The following is a 12998-nucleotide window of genomic DNA, read 5'->3' on the forward strand; positions in this document are numbered from 1 at the left end:
TCCATTGAGCCAGTGATGTCATCCGACCATCTCATCCTCTGTTGCCCCCTTCTCGTCCTGCCCGAATAATACTAAAGCCTATACTTTACAACAACCGTGGGCAGCGGCGGTCACTGAGGACCAACATGGAGGGCGTGCAGGGGGAGCCTCTGTTAACGAAGGTCTCCTGTGTGCTCAGATCTTTCACAGGTGTTACCTCCACCCTCCAAAGAAGGAATTGCCAAGCCAGGGTTCACACCAGTGCCACCTTACCCTCCACCCTCATGCTCCTTCACCCAGGTCCCTGCACCCCAGCATAAGGGCCCGGTATACAGCCAACATCTGGTAAGTATCAGTCACATCAATCAACCAGTCCAGGCCTCCCAGGTGGCTCAGTAGGTTAAGAATCCACCTAAAATGCAGGATACCTGCGTTCCATCTCTGTGTTGGGAAGATCCCTCGGAGGAGGTCACAGCATCCCACTCTAGTATTCTTGCCTGAAGAATTCCATGGACGGAGGAGCCTGGCAGATACGGTCCACAGGGCTGCACAGAGCTGAACGTGACTGAAATGACTTAGCACATACGCACGCAGTCAATCCGTCTATGCCCCCTCTTTCTTTGTATGCATACTCAAGGCTAAACACCTTTCTGGAATTCTCTCCTGACCTTTCTTCTGATGCCCCTTGCTCCAGACTCCCTGGCCATCCAGTCTAGTCTGGTTTACTTTGCCACAAGTCACCTTGTTGATATTTCCGTTGTGATATGCTGCGGCTTGAAGGCATCGCAGGCGTGTGCACCAGCTTCCAGATCTGCAGGGAGGCCCTTCCCTGGGGCTGGGACTGTGTCTTCTCCTCCCAGTGGCCCTTTCACTTTCTCCCGGCCACCCAGGGGTCTGGTGTGGCTACATATAACATCTGGGAGCACAGTTTCAAATGGAAAGAGCAACTGTCTGCTTAAAGCCTTGAAGGCGGAGCTGTAGGGGTGGCACTCCAGGACACATGAAGCCTTTCTTGGGTGGGAAGCAGCCCCTCTAAGGGGCTGAGGCCCTGTGCGCTTGGTGGCGCCTGAGAGGTCAAAGCCAGGCCGCAGCACACCAGGGGGGTATGCAGTCTCCTCTCATAGGAGGGAGATGTGCAGAGCTGCCCTGCCTGCGGGAATGGTAGCTTGGCTCCAGGGGGACCCCAAGCCAGTCTCCAAAGCCCTGATTTTACCACTGGACAAATCATTTTTACTCTCCTTTATAACTCATCCTCTCCGTCCCAGAGGAAGACAAATGGGCCTTGCAGTTAGAGACACCTGGCTATAAATCAAGCCTCTGCCACTGACAACCTCTGTTGACATTGGTGCATAATCTCTCTGAGCCTCCGTTTCCCCACCTGTAAAATGAGGTGATGACAATACCCACCTCTGTGGATGCCCAGGAAGACCTCACTCATGCAAAATACCCGGGACTCATTCCCCTTCCCCGATACTCACCTGGGCGGTATAGAGGGCAACTGCTCCCCATCACCAGCAGACGAGTAAACAAAACCGACTGACTTCATTCCTCTACCCACCGGAATCGCCTGAGATGATTTTTAAAACCGAAGATTTCCTGGAAGCCACCCTGAACCCACTGAATCGTAAAATCTGGGGGCGGAGCTTGGCAATCTGTGTTTCTAACAATCATGGTGAATCACTATTTTGACAGAGATGGAAAAAGAGGAAACAACACTCTCTCAGAGAGGTCACCAGTGGGACAGGATGAAAACGTCTGACTCCCAGAGCAGTCATACCTGTTGGACAAACTTAGGTCTGTAAAAGTCTGGAGTCTGGAAACAAAAGGTAGAACTCCTTGTTTGCAGGCAAATTGACCCGCCCTCGGAGCTGCCATAAAAAGGGGATCGCAATTCCCCTCCCCCAAACGGGACAGTGGACAACAGACCCGCGTCGTCCAGAGCGTCCACCCACATCCTCCCCGGGGAAAGGCACGGTCAGCTTGGCTTTTGCCCCAGTGGTGCCTCAGGCCCCAAGGTCGAGCTTCCCTGGAGACGTAGAATCCAGCAAGCAGAGCAGAGCGTACTGGAGCCACAGCCCACGCGATGAAGGCAGAGAGGGGCGAGAGGAAGAACAGGAGAACAAGAAGGAAAGAAAAGATGATGCCGGAAGGATGGAGGCGCCGGGCAGGAGGCACAGGAGGCAGCCTGTGACCTGACCCTGAGGGTCGGCCCAGCCCAGATCGCAGCACGCACGCGGCCATCAGGAGGTGATCGCGGCAGGTAGACAGACGGGAGTGCGGGGGAGCTGTGAACAGCACCGTAAGGAATCACGATTTTCTCCTCGAGTCAAGGCTTCGGAGCCAAATTCCTCCAAACTTGTGTCTGCTCCACAGAGTGGTTCTTATTCTCTTTTTTAAGTTAGATGCCAACACTCGGAAGTGGAGAGAGACAGCGTCTCTGGAATAGGGGGACCCAGCAGCGGCGGGCCCACCCACCTGGCACCCTCAGCACCCATAGGCAGCGTGACGCTGAGACCCCTGTCCTGGCCTCTGGGGACCCCGAAAGGCCCTGAGTCTGGGGAGGGGCAGAGTCACACCAGTGCTTCCAAAGGTCCAGCCGATGACGATTCACGCGATGACGATGGCGCCGACGGTGAGAAAGAGGAGTGGGTGACATGGACAAAGCCTTTCCACAGGAGCTCTGCCCTGCGCCCTTTACACACAGCAACCCGTCTCGCTCTCACCACGACCTTACGAGGGGCTGTTCCCCCTATCTTTTCAGATGGAGAAACGGAGGCAGAGCGAGGTGCGCTCACTTGCCTGAGGTCACACAGCTTAGCGGCAGAGCCAGGCGCTGCTGAGACGGGAGGCGAGTGAGACTCCCGCAGCCTCTGACCGTCTGAGACTGTCTGGTTCCAAGGGTTTGTCCCTGATCTAGGTACGAATGCCGTGTTTTTCCCCCAACTCCAACCCCAAGGCTGGTTTTCTCAGGCACCTCATCGGGCAGGGAAAGAGGGCAGTCATTCAGGAGCCAGGTCAGGGGGCTTGGCCCAGCTCCCAGCTCAGCCTCCCCGGCTGCTGCCTGCAGACCGACCCCGCCGTGGGGACCCACCGACCTCAACAGGAAGAGCGCAGACCCAGAAGGACCTCTCACCACACCTGCTGTGGCTCCACCTGCTCCGCAGCTCACCACACCCAACCTCCCAGCCCAGCGGATTTGCAAAAGCGAAAACAGGACGTACAAAAGCAGCCTCCCACCCCGAGCGTTCCCTAGCATCGGGCGACTGTTTGACCGAGAGCTTCCTCCCTCTTCAAGAGCCCGCTGGACGTGCCAAGCCCCCTCCGGCCACGGCTGGCGTGGGTGGTGATCACAAGCTCAGCCTCCTCCGGGCAGATGCCTCCCACCCCCAGGGAAAAGCACCGAAGGATCCCAGGGAGGCCAGCCACCTCACTCTGCCAGCCCTGGGCCTCGGTGGCCAACTCTGCCAGCTCAAAAGTCACCTTTGCTTCAACTCTTCACCGGCCCAGCCAGAGCTCGCCCCAAACCCCCTCCCGCTCAGCCCAGCAGGAACCAGGAACCGTCCCCTATTGGGCAATCATTAATCGGATTCTTGACATTCCTCTGCCCCAGGTCGGCTTGGGAACATGCTCCCCAGAGGAGGAGGAGCAGAGGCCCAGGACTGGCATCTGGACATGCAGCTGACGGGCCAGCTGGTGCTGTCCGCTGCTGCCCTGCTCCTGCTGACTGCAGCCTACAGGCTGTACAAGTCCAGGCCAGCCCGGGCCCCACCGCGGGGGACGGACACCAAGGCCGAGGCCGAGGGGGAGGCAGGGGACTCCAGGCAGCCTGCCGCCCAGGAGGCTGTTCCCAGGGCACCACGGTGGGACCTGAGACGCCGAAGGGGAAGCAAGGGGGCCACAGGACTGCCAGGCTGCAGCTGGGAGAACACGGAGGCCTCCAGAGTCCCGGCCACCGGAGGTTCATCCGCAGTCTCAGAAGCTGGAGAGGCTAGGAAAGCTGGAAGGAAACGTGCTGGAGAGGAGCACGCTGGGCAGCGCCCGGACTCTGACCTGCCAGCTCCTCGGTGCGGAGGCCAGGAAGCTGGAACAGCTGTGGACGGTAAGCCCGAGCTGCCCCATTGCCCCGATCAGTGCAGCAAAGCCCCAAACTCCCCAGCTGGCCTCCCTGCTGTGGAGAGCGGCCGTGTGGGTGGTGAGCTCGCTCCCGGGCAGGACAGTGGACTCCCCAAGCATCCAGGGAGCGGGGAGCAGGAATCCCCCTGTGAAGGTCAGGCGGCCCACTGTGAAGGCCGGTGTGACATGAACAACAGCTGGGTCTTTACCCACGCGTCAGGGGTCCACAGGGAGGAGGCAGGGGCCCTCCAGGCTGCCTCGGACCTGGGCCTGGCCCTGCGTCAGCAGGAGGGCGCCTCCGACACCTCCTACACCTTCTCGTCTGTGGCCCGGGTTCGAGTAGAGGAGAATTTCATACCGGAGAAGCTGGAGGGGATCAGGCCCAGGCTGAAGGGCAAGGTGTACGATTACTATGTGGAGTCCACCTCTCAGGCCACCTCCAGGAGCAGGCTAGCCTCCCCAACAGCTGCCCCAGCAGGGGCTCCAGCCCCTGAGTCAGTGTCAGGCCCCCTGGGAACAAGGACAGCGTCTGGACCGCCCGACGATGACGGAGAAGGCGGACTGGAGACGGCCGCCTCCCGCCAGTCTGACCCCTCCCGCTCCACGCGAGGCTTCAGCCGCAAGGAGAGCCTCCTTCAGATCGTGGAGAACCCAGAGCTTCAGCTGCAGCTCGACGGCTTTGGGGAGGCTGCTCCATCCTGCCCAGACCAGAGAGCCGCGCCCACCTGCCCCATGTCCCAGGATTCTCCTGAGTCCAGCTCAGCCGGAAGCCGCGGGAAGCCCTACGTGCACTCTGTGGCTGGCACCAATTTCTTCCACCCCCCGCTCAGCCCTGGATCAGCCCCAGAGGTCCACCTGGATCTGGGCAATTGCTACGAGGCGCTGACCTTTGCCAAGAGGAAGAAGCTGGAGCCCCTGAAGGAGGCCGCCTACAAGGTGATGAGTGACAACTACCTCCAGGTCCTGCGGAGCCCAGACGTCTACGGGTGCCTGAGCGGGGCGGAGCGGGAGCTGGTCCTCCAGCGCCGGCTCCGGGGGCGCAAGCACCTAGTGGTGGCCGACGTGTGCCCCCAGGAAGGCTCCGGCCGCCTCTGCTGCTACGATGATGAGCAGGACGCCTGGCGCCCGCTGGCCCGCCTGCCGCCCGAGGCTGTGTCCCGGGGCTGCGCCATCTGCAGCCTCTTCAATTACCTCTTCCTGGTGTCGGGCTGCCAGGGCTCGGGGCGCCAGCCCTCCAAGCGCGTCTTCTGCTACAACCCGCTGACGGGCATCTGGAGCGAGGTGTGCCCCCTGAACCAGGCGCGGCCGCACTGCCGGCTGGTGGCCCTGGACGGGCAGCTGTACGCCGTCGGGGGCGAGTGTCTGAACACGGTGGAACGCTACGACCCCCGCCTGGACCGCTGGACCTTTGCGCCGCCGCTGCCCAACGACACCTTCGCCCTGGCGCACACGGCGGCGGCGAGCGGGGGCGAGCTCTTCGTCACCGGGGGCTCGCTGCGCTACCTGCTGCTCCGCTTCTCCGCCCGGGAGCAGCGCTGGCGCGCCGCGCCCACCGGGGGAGGCAGGGACCGCACGGCCGAGATGGTGGCGGTCAGAGGCTTCCTCTATCGCTTCGACCTCAACCGCAGCCTGGGCATCAGCGTGTACCGCTGCAGCGCCAGCGCCCGCCTCTGGTACGAGTGCGCCACGTACCGGACGCCGCACCCCGACGCCTTCCAGTGCGCCGTGGTGGGCGAGCTCGTCTACTGCGTGGGGCGCCGGCGCACGCTGCGCTTCCTGGCCGACCGCATCTCGCCCAGGTTTGTGCCCGAAATGCTGCAGGCCTTCCCCTCCCCGCAGGGCACCCTCCTGCCCACCGTCCTGACCTTGCCCGGTCCTGATGTGCCCCAGACCAGGGTCTAGCAGCCCATCTGCTGGGCTCCTTCTGCAAGACTAGACGGAAAAACAACCCCTACCCATCGCGGCATGGGCCATTTCTGGGCGATCGGGGCGCAGGGGAATCTGGCCGGCAAGAGGTGAATTTCAACCCCACCTGCTCCACGGTCTGGGCTTCTTAGCTGCGTCTTGCCCTCTCTGGGCAGCAGCCCTAGTGTGAAAATGAGACTGAGGACTGATGCTCTGAGGCCCAGGGTGCCCACATCTGCAGGGTTGGCCACCATCTTGCTTGAGGACTGAATTTGGTGGGGAGGGGGTACCAGGACCCCAGCAAAGTTCAGGGGCACAGCCTTATCACAGGCACAGTTCCAGAGGTTTTTTGACTCCCAGTGACCCCTCAAGCTGACCCTGCTGAATCTGGGGCAGCCCTCTCTAAGCCAGCATGGCCTCTTCCTAACCTTTGGGCACTGAGCCCCAACCTCCAGAAGCACCTGGGACACACACACAGGTGGAGAAAATCAAGGGGGGCTGTTCAGCAGGACTAGGACAAGCCCGGGGAGCCCCAGGGGGCCCAGCCAGAGGGAGCGATGGCTGGAGGAGCAGCAGAGGGCCAGTTGAAGCCGCCCACGGGAACTCTTGCCTGCGGAGTGAATTGACCAAAGCCTGCTTTGCTTTTTCTCGTTACATGGAATTCCAGTATACTGGAAAGAGGAGAAGCCTCCATGTTTAGCGTCCGTTTATAAAGGCACATCTGTTTGCAGGGTCTACGGAGAATACAGTTGATGGCAAGGAAAAAAAAAAAAAGTGATCCAAGGGCCACCCTCCTGCTGGGCCCATTGTTGTTTGGCCACCGCACTCTCTCCCCAGATCTCAGAACCCTTCACAGTCCAGCCACTCGTGCAACCCAGCCCTCACCGTGGGAGCTGGGGGCAGCCCTTCCAGGGTGTGAGAGGGGATGGCACCCTTTGCCTTCCCTGTGCCTGTGGTCGCCTGGTCTGCCTCATCAGACAGGAGCAGGCCAGGGAGGGGCAGGCCCACGGTGGAGCTGAGGGACCAGCAAGCTCTCCTGCTACACCGGGAGGCTGGGCCCTCCTTTCACATCAGGTTTGGCAAATTCTCGGAGGGAGGAAAGCTTCCACCCTTGAGAAGTTACCTTTTCTTCCCAGAAGGAGGGGAGAGAGACTAGTCTAGTGTATTACCTTGGCCCTGTTCCATCTCCAAGGGAGATGCGTATACCGACAGGAAAGCAGTCGTGCTCTTGGTACCAGCCGGAAGCCAGGAGAGCCGGGACTACTTCTAAAGTGAGTGGCGGCATCAGGAAAGACGAGAAGGCAGGTGCGCCACGGCGGGCCTGACAGGTGGGGAGATGGGAGTGCTCAGACTTTGGCATCCCTGTGTTGAAAATGGGAAGAGCAATCCGTGTCCTTCTCTGCCTGGGGGATAAAGGTGAGCACCTGTGGAAAGCGCTTCCCAGTCCCAGGGGATCCTGGCAGGAGCCTGCGTCACTGCAGCTGCCGGGGCTGAGCTGGGGGGTCTTTCTGGAAGAGGCGGGGTTGGAACAAAGAAGCAGAGGAGGTTGGTGTAGAGATGAAGCCTCTCCTTGGACCACAGAAGCCTACCTTCCCTACTCTAGGGCTTGGGAGGTGAGGCAGCTTCGTTTATTTCTAGGCTGGACTCTGGGGGAGGAAAGATAGCTGAGACTGTGGCTGGAGCCTGGGAGAGTGACCTCCTCTCCAAACCCCCTCCACCACCAAGGCCATGCTCAAGTTCAGAGTCAGCACGCGGTCATGGACCTCCCGGGACCCGGGGGGAGGGGAGACGTGATGCCGGGCAGGGGAAAGGGTGGAGAGCCCCATCTGGGAGCCGGAACAGGCAGAGCCAGATCGAGGCCAGGGGCAGGCCTCCGATAAGGAGCCAGGCAGAGGATAAGACCTCAGCCGAGCTGGGTGGGGTGTGGGGGAAGGCTCCACGCCAAGGGTGAGAGCTAGGGCTCGCTCTGGGAAAACCTTCAGAAGCCTGCCCCATACATACGGCAGGGACTGGAGAAACGGTCAAGGGGTAAAGCAGCGAAGCTGGTTCTAGACCCAGTGGTGGTGGCTGTGTTCTTCGTGGCCAAGGGAGAGCTGAGACTCCGGCTGAGGCTGAGACAGAATGGGGCCGCGCGTCTCGTCTGCCTGCTGCGCTCCCGCGGCAGACATCGCTGACGATCGCCATGTCCTTTCTTGCTGGGCTCTTTCCACGGCCTCAGAACTACTTCAGCCCAGGGCCCCAGGAAGTCATCACCAGCAGATCAGGGCTAGTGCGTTTCTGGCTTGGGCCTCCAGAGCTGGATTTAGGGATGAAAGCCGTCAGGGCCGTAGTGTCAGGGCAAGGCAGTTCGGGGGCTACAGAGCCCCCGGGGCTGTGACAGTCAGGGTTCATTTTGTCGTTGTTCAGTCGTGTCCGACTGTTTTGCGACCCCATGGACTGTAGCCTGCCAGGCTCCTCTGTCCGTGGGATTTCCCAGGCAAGAACACTGGAGCAGGTTGCCATTTCCTTCTCCAGGGGATCTTCTCCACCCAGGATGGAACCCAGGTCTCCTCCATTGGCAGGCAGATTCTTTAGCACTGAGCCGCCGGGGAAGCCCCAGGGTTCATTTACAGAATGTTTCAACCAGGCGGTACTCCAGGTGCTAGAGACGCAGCATGTCCCTGTCCTCATGGAGCTCACGCTCTAGCTGTAGAAAACAGGCAGTTAAAAGAAAAAGAGAGCAAGTCCGTAAACAAGCAGCACCCATGCTGCGCACGGTCCACGGAGGGAGAGGAGGAGGGGCGGCGGTGGTGTGATCAGGCTCCCTGAGGGGTCGAGGCTGTGCAGAGCCCTGAGGGGTCGAGGCTGTGCAGAGCCCTGAGAGGACGTCCTGGAGGTGCAGAGACCAGGGCTCCGGGCGGGAGGGTGGGCCTGCCTCCGAAGGGCTTTGCCCCGCCAGTGGGGGCGGGGAGCAGGACTGCCCCCCAGGCGCTCCGTCTTGGTGTGTGAAGGGGGCAGGAGCCCAGCTCTTCTGCTTCCGCCTTTACCTATAAAGGAGAGAATCCCGTTACACTGACATTCATGAGAGAGGGGCCTTGGCTGGAGGTAAGCTACATTCCCCAGAGAGAAGCAGAGTTTGCATGTTTAGGTACTGAAGTCGCTCAGTCGTGTCCGACTCTTTGCGACCCCAAGGACTGTAGCCCACCAGGCTCCTCCGTCTATGGAATTTTCCAGGCAAGAGTACTGGAGCGGGTTGTCATTTCCTTCTCCAGGGGATCTTCCTGACCCAGGGATCGAACCCAGGTCTCCCGCGTTGTAGGCAGACGCTTTACCGTCTGAGCCACCAGGGAAGTATCACATTTAGGGGGGAGGGTCAGAATAACACACAGATGCGCCATCTGAATTCGTGCGGGGCGTCAGCCAGCCCGCGTGGCTCCGTGCTGGCAGACCCCAGGACCTCCACTGGCCTCTGTAACAGCCATCCCGTTGTCCTCTCGCCCTCGGCCTCAGAGTGGCCTCTGTGTTGCTTGGCTTCTCCGTGGCTCATCTGTCCTTCTTTCCTAATGTGAGTTCGTTCTTCTTTAGGAAAACAGAAACAAAAACCTTAGCTTTGAGTTGTTTTGCACATTAGGCCAACCATGCCATTATAGAAAAAAATTGGAAAATAGAGAAAGGTATTAGAAAATCTCCCCAATTTTCTACCCAAAGACAAACCCCCGCTGTGGTGTGGGTCCCTCCGGTCTGTTTTCCTGCGTGTGATTTTTCTTTGGCTTGATTTTTGCCTCGGTGTGATTATGCTGAATATACAATTCAGTTGCTTCCTTTTTTTTTAAACTTAGCTTTATAGAATAAGCATTTTCCCGTGTTATTACAAACCCTCGGTAAACATCATTTCAATAGTTGCACAATATTCCATCCAGTGGACCTGCCATGGTTTATTTAAACATTCCCCCCTCCGTCAGGGCTGTAGATTTTTTTTTTCCCTGTTGGTTTCTTTTTCTGTCATAAATAAAGCGCCCTTTGTTTTCCGTTCCTCTCTGTCTGAGGCCTCCATCAATATTTACAAGAGAAGCGGTTCCGTCTGGAAGAACCAGGTTGCGGAAACAACCATAGCAACCGCAGCCGTTGCCTGCCTGGGGCCTGGGTTCCACTCTTGCTGCAGGGCACAGAGCTGCCCTTGAGAATGGCCAGTGGGAAGGGCGAGGCCGGAGGCCCTGCTGCCCTGGGGGATTCCTGGAGCTAGAATGCAAGACAAGGGTTCCCGCCCTACATGCCAGGCAGTGAGCGCTCGCTTTTTACGCCTCCCCTCACAAGCCCAGTTTACAAGTGAGAAGAGTGAGGCTCAGTGAGCACAAGGACACTTGCTAAAGACCCCCAGTCTCCTGAAAAGCATCCTTGACCCTGGCCTGCCGACTCAGCACAGCGTCCTTTCCCTTCCTCTGCCGTGAAGCACAGAGCCAAGGACGTGGCGTCCGCTGTCTCCTGCCCCTCATCCCTGTCCGTCCCCCACCGGCCGATGATGCTCTATCCTTAAAACTGGAACTCAGAAGAAACCGTCTGCAGCTCTCCGACCCTCCACACCTGCACCTGTCAAAAGGGTTTGCCACCACCAGCCTCCAGCGGAGCTGTAAGGACTGGTCCAGGGGCTGCTCCACGGTCGGTCCCAGAAGCAGCATCGTCTTCTGCAGGGAGGCTGCTGTAAGCCAGCTCAGGGGAGGGATCCCTCATACACCCACTGCCGTTTCTCACTGGCCTGGTCCCGTGGAAGGAGGTCGTCTGACATTTAAGCTCCAGACGCCCCATCTTGTTTGACAAGGTCTAGGGACTGGGGAAGGAGGCTCAAGCTATGCATAGACCATCCGGGCTTTGAGATGAACCTCTGCGGTCCTTTAACAGGGTGAGTGACTGGCTGACCTGAGTTTCCCAGACTCAAAGCATTAGGCATTTCCCCAGGGCATCCGACAGCAGTGAAGAGCGCCAGAGGCTGCTCGGAGCCCCTGGAAACCTTGAGAAGATGGTACAGACGGGAGGGCAGGAGCCCCTCAGAGTGCCTGGGAGGCCCATGCGCTGTGTCTGGCCTGCAGATCATCGAGCCAGTCAGGTGCCAGCACTTCCCATCTTTCTCATCCTTCCTGGAAGCCACCTGTGGCCCCAGGGTCACCCTCAGAGCCCCCTGAGGCTGTGGCCCTGCCAGGAGGAGCCTCCCGGGCAGACAGGAGGCTGGGTGGACAGATTGTGCTGAAAGGCAAAGGGAGGCGGTGCCCCCAGGGGTAGGAGACGAGGGGACAGGCAGCTGGGGAGCCAGAAGAGAGGGCCGCCGCAGGGCGAGCCTCTAAAAACAGCTCCCAGGCAGACTCAGGTGTTTTGACAAGTGGGATGTGGGCCAAAATAAAACAAAAATGAAAAGTGATCGAGTCTTGGTCGCCTTTTTCTGTGTGTGCAGGGAGGCAGTGGAGACACGGATCTAGTACCAACGATGACGGCCACATTCCCCCACTCCGCGCCCTGCGCAAACCCTTAGCCATCATTCCCTCATCAAGTCCTTCTCGGAACATCTCTGCCTGGAAGTGATTATCCTCATAATACAGGGGAGGAAATGGAGGCAGGACATTTCACAAAATTGAAAGTGATTATTTGAGACCTATTCTAAAATCTGTCCTTGTTATTAAAAAATTGGAGGAGAGAAAGCAATCATTGTCAATACATTTATTGAGTACTAATGGCGCTGGGGGTAAAGAACCCACCTGCCAATGCAGGGGACATACGAGATGTGGCTTCGATATCTGGTTTGTGAAGATCCCCTGGAGGAGGGCATGGCAACCAGCTCCAGAATTCTTGCCTGGAGAATCCCATGGACAGAGGAGCCTGGTGGGCCACAGTCATAGGGTCGCGTAGAGTTGGACACAACTGAAGTGACTTAGCACGCACACATGCAGGCGCTGTGCTTATATGACTTCATTTTAGGCTCAAAACAACCTAGTAGATGGCAAAACGGGCCAAATTCTCCCCTTTCCATCAATTTCTCCACCCTTGATCTGGCCATGAGACTTCCTTTTTTTTTTTTAATATGTATGTATTCTTCTGCACTTACTTTCTCCCATTTAATATAATGTTCTCCTATGTTTTAGCTGCACCATACAGCTTCTGGAGTTTTAGTTCCCTGACTAGAGATTGAACCTGGGCCACCGCAATGAAAACACTGAGTCTTAACCACTGGACTGCCAGGGAATCCCCGATACTTGCTTTTAATAGCTTGGATGCTGGGTTTACTCTCTTGCTCTTAACAACCCTGAGATTTCCACGGTGGGCACAAGCCTGGGCTAGCCTCCTGGACACGTGGGAGACGCATGGTCTGCTTATCAGCTCCCCCAGTCCACAGTTGGCCAGACACAAGCCACTGACCACAGACACCCCAGCGAGCAATCCCAGCCAAGACCAGCAGACCGCCTGGCTGCACCCAGCCCAGAGTGCCGTGAATGAAAAGTCTTGCCGGCCCTGTCAGTAAACAAAGGACGTTGCCACCCTCAAGCCACCACATTGTAGCCCTCTGGACAGTGAGCCCTGAGGGAGCACCGGCCGGAGGCAGGATGCTCCCACGTCTAGCAGTCAGCCCCTGCAGCCACCCACAGCGGTGCGCATAGAGGAGACACAGGGCAGGACTCACAGGGGAGTGGCCCCAGACAGTGGAGGCAGGCATCAAAGGAGTGAGAGTGAGCCCGACTAGGTGCCGTAACTTGAGATATCTAATGTTCCTTAACCAACAGTAATCTTTTGATGTTGTACGTACCTGGTTTTTGTTGCAAAACCTCCTCTACTTCCTGAACTCCCTCCCTTACCTCTTGGGAGCAGTCCCTCAGAGTTATCTGAGATGCTGTGTCCTGGGCTTAAGTCCTCAGTTTGTCCATTAAATGAAACAGAGCAGGCTTCCCAGGTGGCTCAGCGGTAAAGAAGCCGCCTGCCAGTGCGGAGACGTAGGAAACGCAGCTTCGACCCCTGGGTTGGAAAGACCCCTGGAGCGGGAA

The 12998-nt window shown here is 58.5% G+C and overlaps 1 protein-coding gene across 2 annotated transcripts; it reads left to right on the forward strand.

Annotated features, from left to right (window-relative positions):
• KLHDC7A (kelch domain containing 7A) lies at positions 485 to 11668 on the forward strand. Of its 2 annotated transcripts, XM_018054734.1 has the most exons (3): positions 485 to 7413; positions 10023 to 10873; positions 11420 to 11668. In XM_018054734.1, exon 1 carries the CDS (start codon positions 3604 to 3606, stop codon positions 5992 to 5994), a length of 2391 nt encoding a protein of 796 aa, XP_017910223.1. In that variant the 5' UTR covers positions 485 to 3603; the 3' UTR covers positions 5995 to 7413; positions 10023 to 10873; positions 11420 to 11668. The 2 variants fall into 2 exon arrangements, with proteins under 2 accessions (XP_017910223.1, XP_017910222.1); XM_018054733.1 differs by lacking the exon at positions 11420 to 11668 and having other exon boundaries at positions 10023 to 11384.

Source organism: Capra hircus, chromosome 2, assembly GCF_001704415.2.
Source record: "Capra hircus breed San Clemente chromosome 2, ASM170441v1, whole genome shotgun sequence".
NCBI classification, from domain to species: Eukaryota; Metazoa; Chordata; class Mammalia; order Artiodactyla; family Bovidae; genus Capra; species Capra hircus.

Coding starts and splice junctions, on each gene's coding strand:
- KLHDC7A (XM_018054734.1), top strand. CDS start 3,604: ATGCTCCCCAGAGGAGGAGGAGCAGAGGCCCAGGACTGGCATCTGGAC.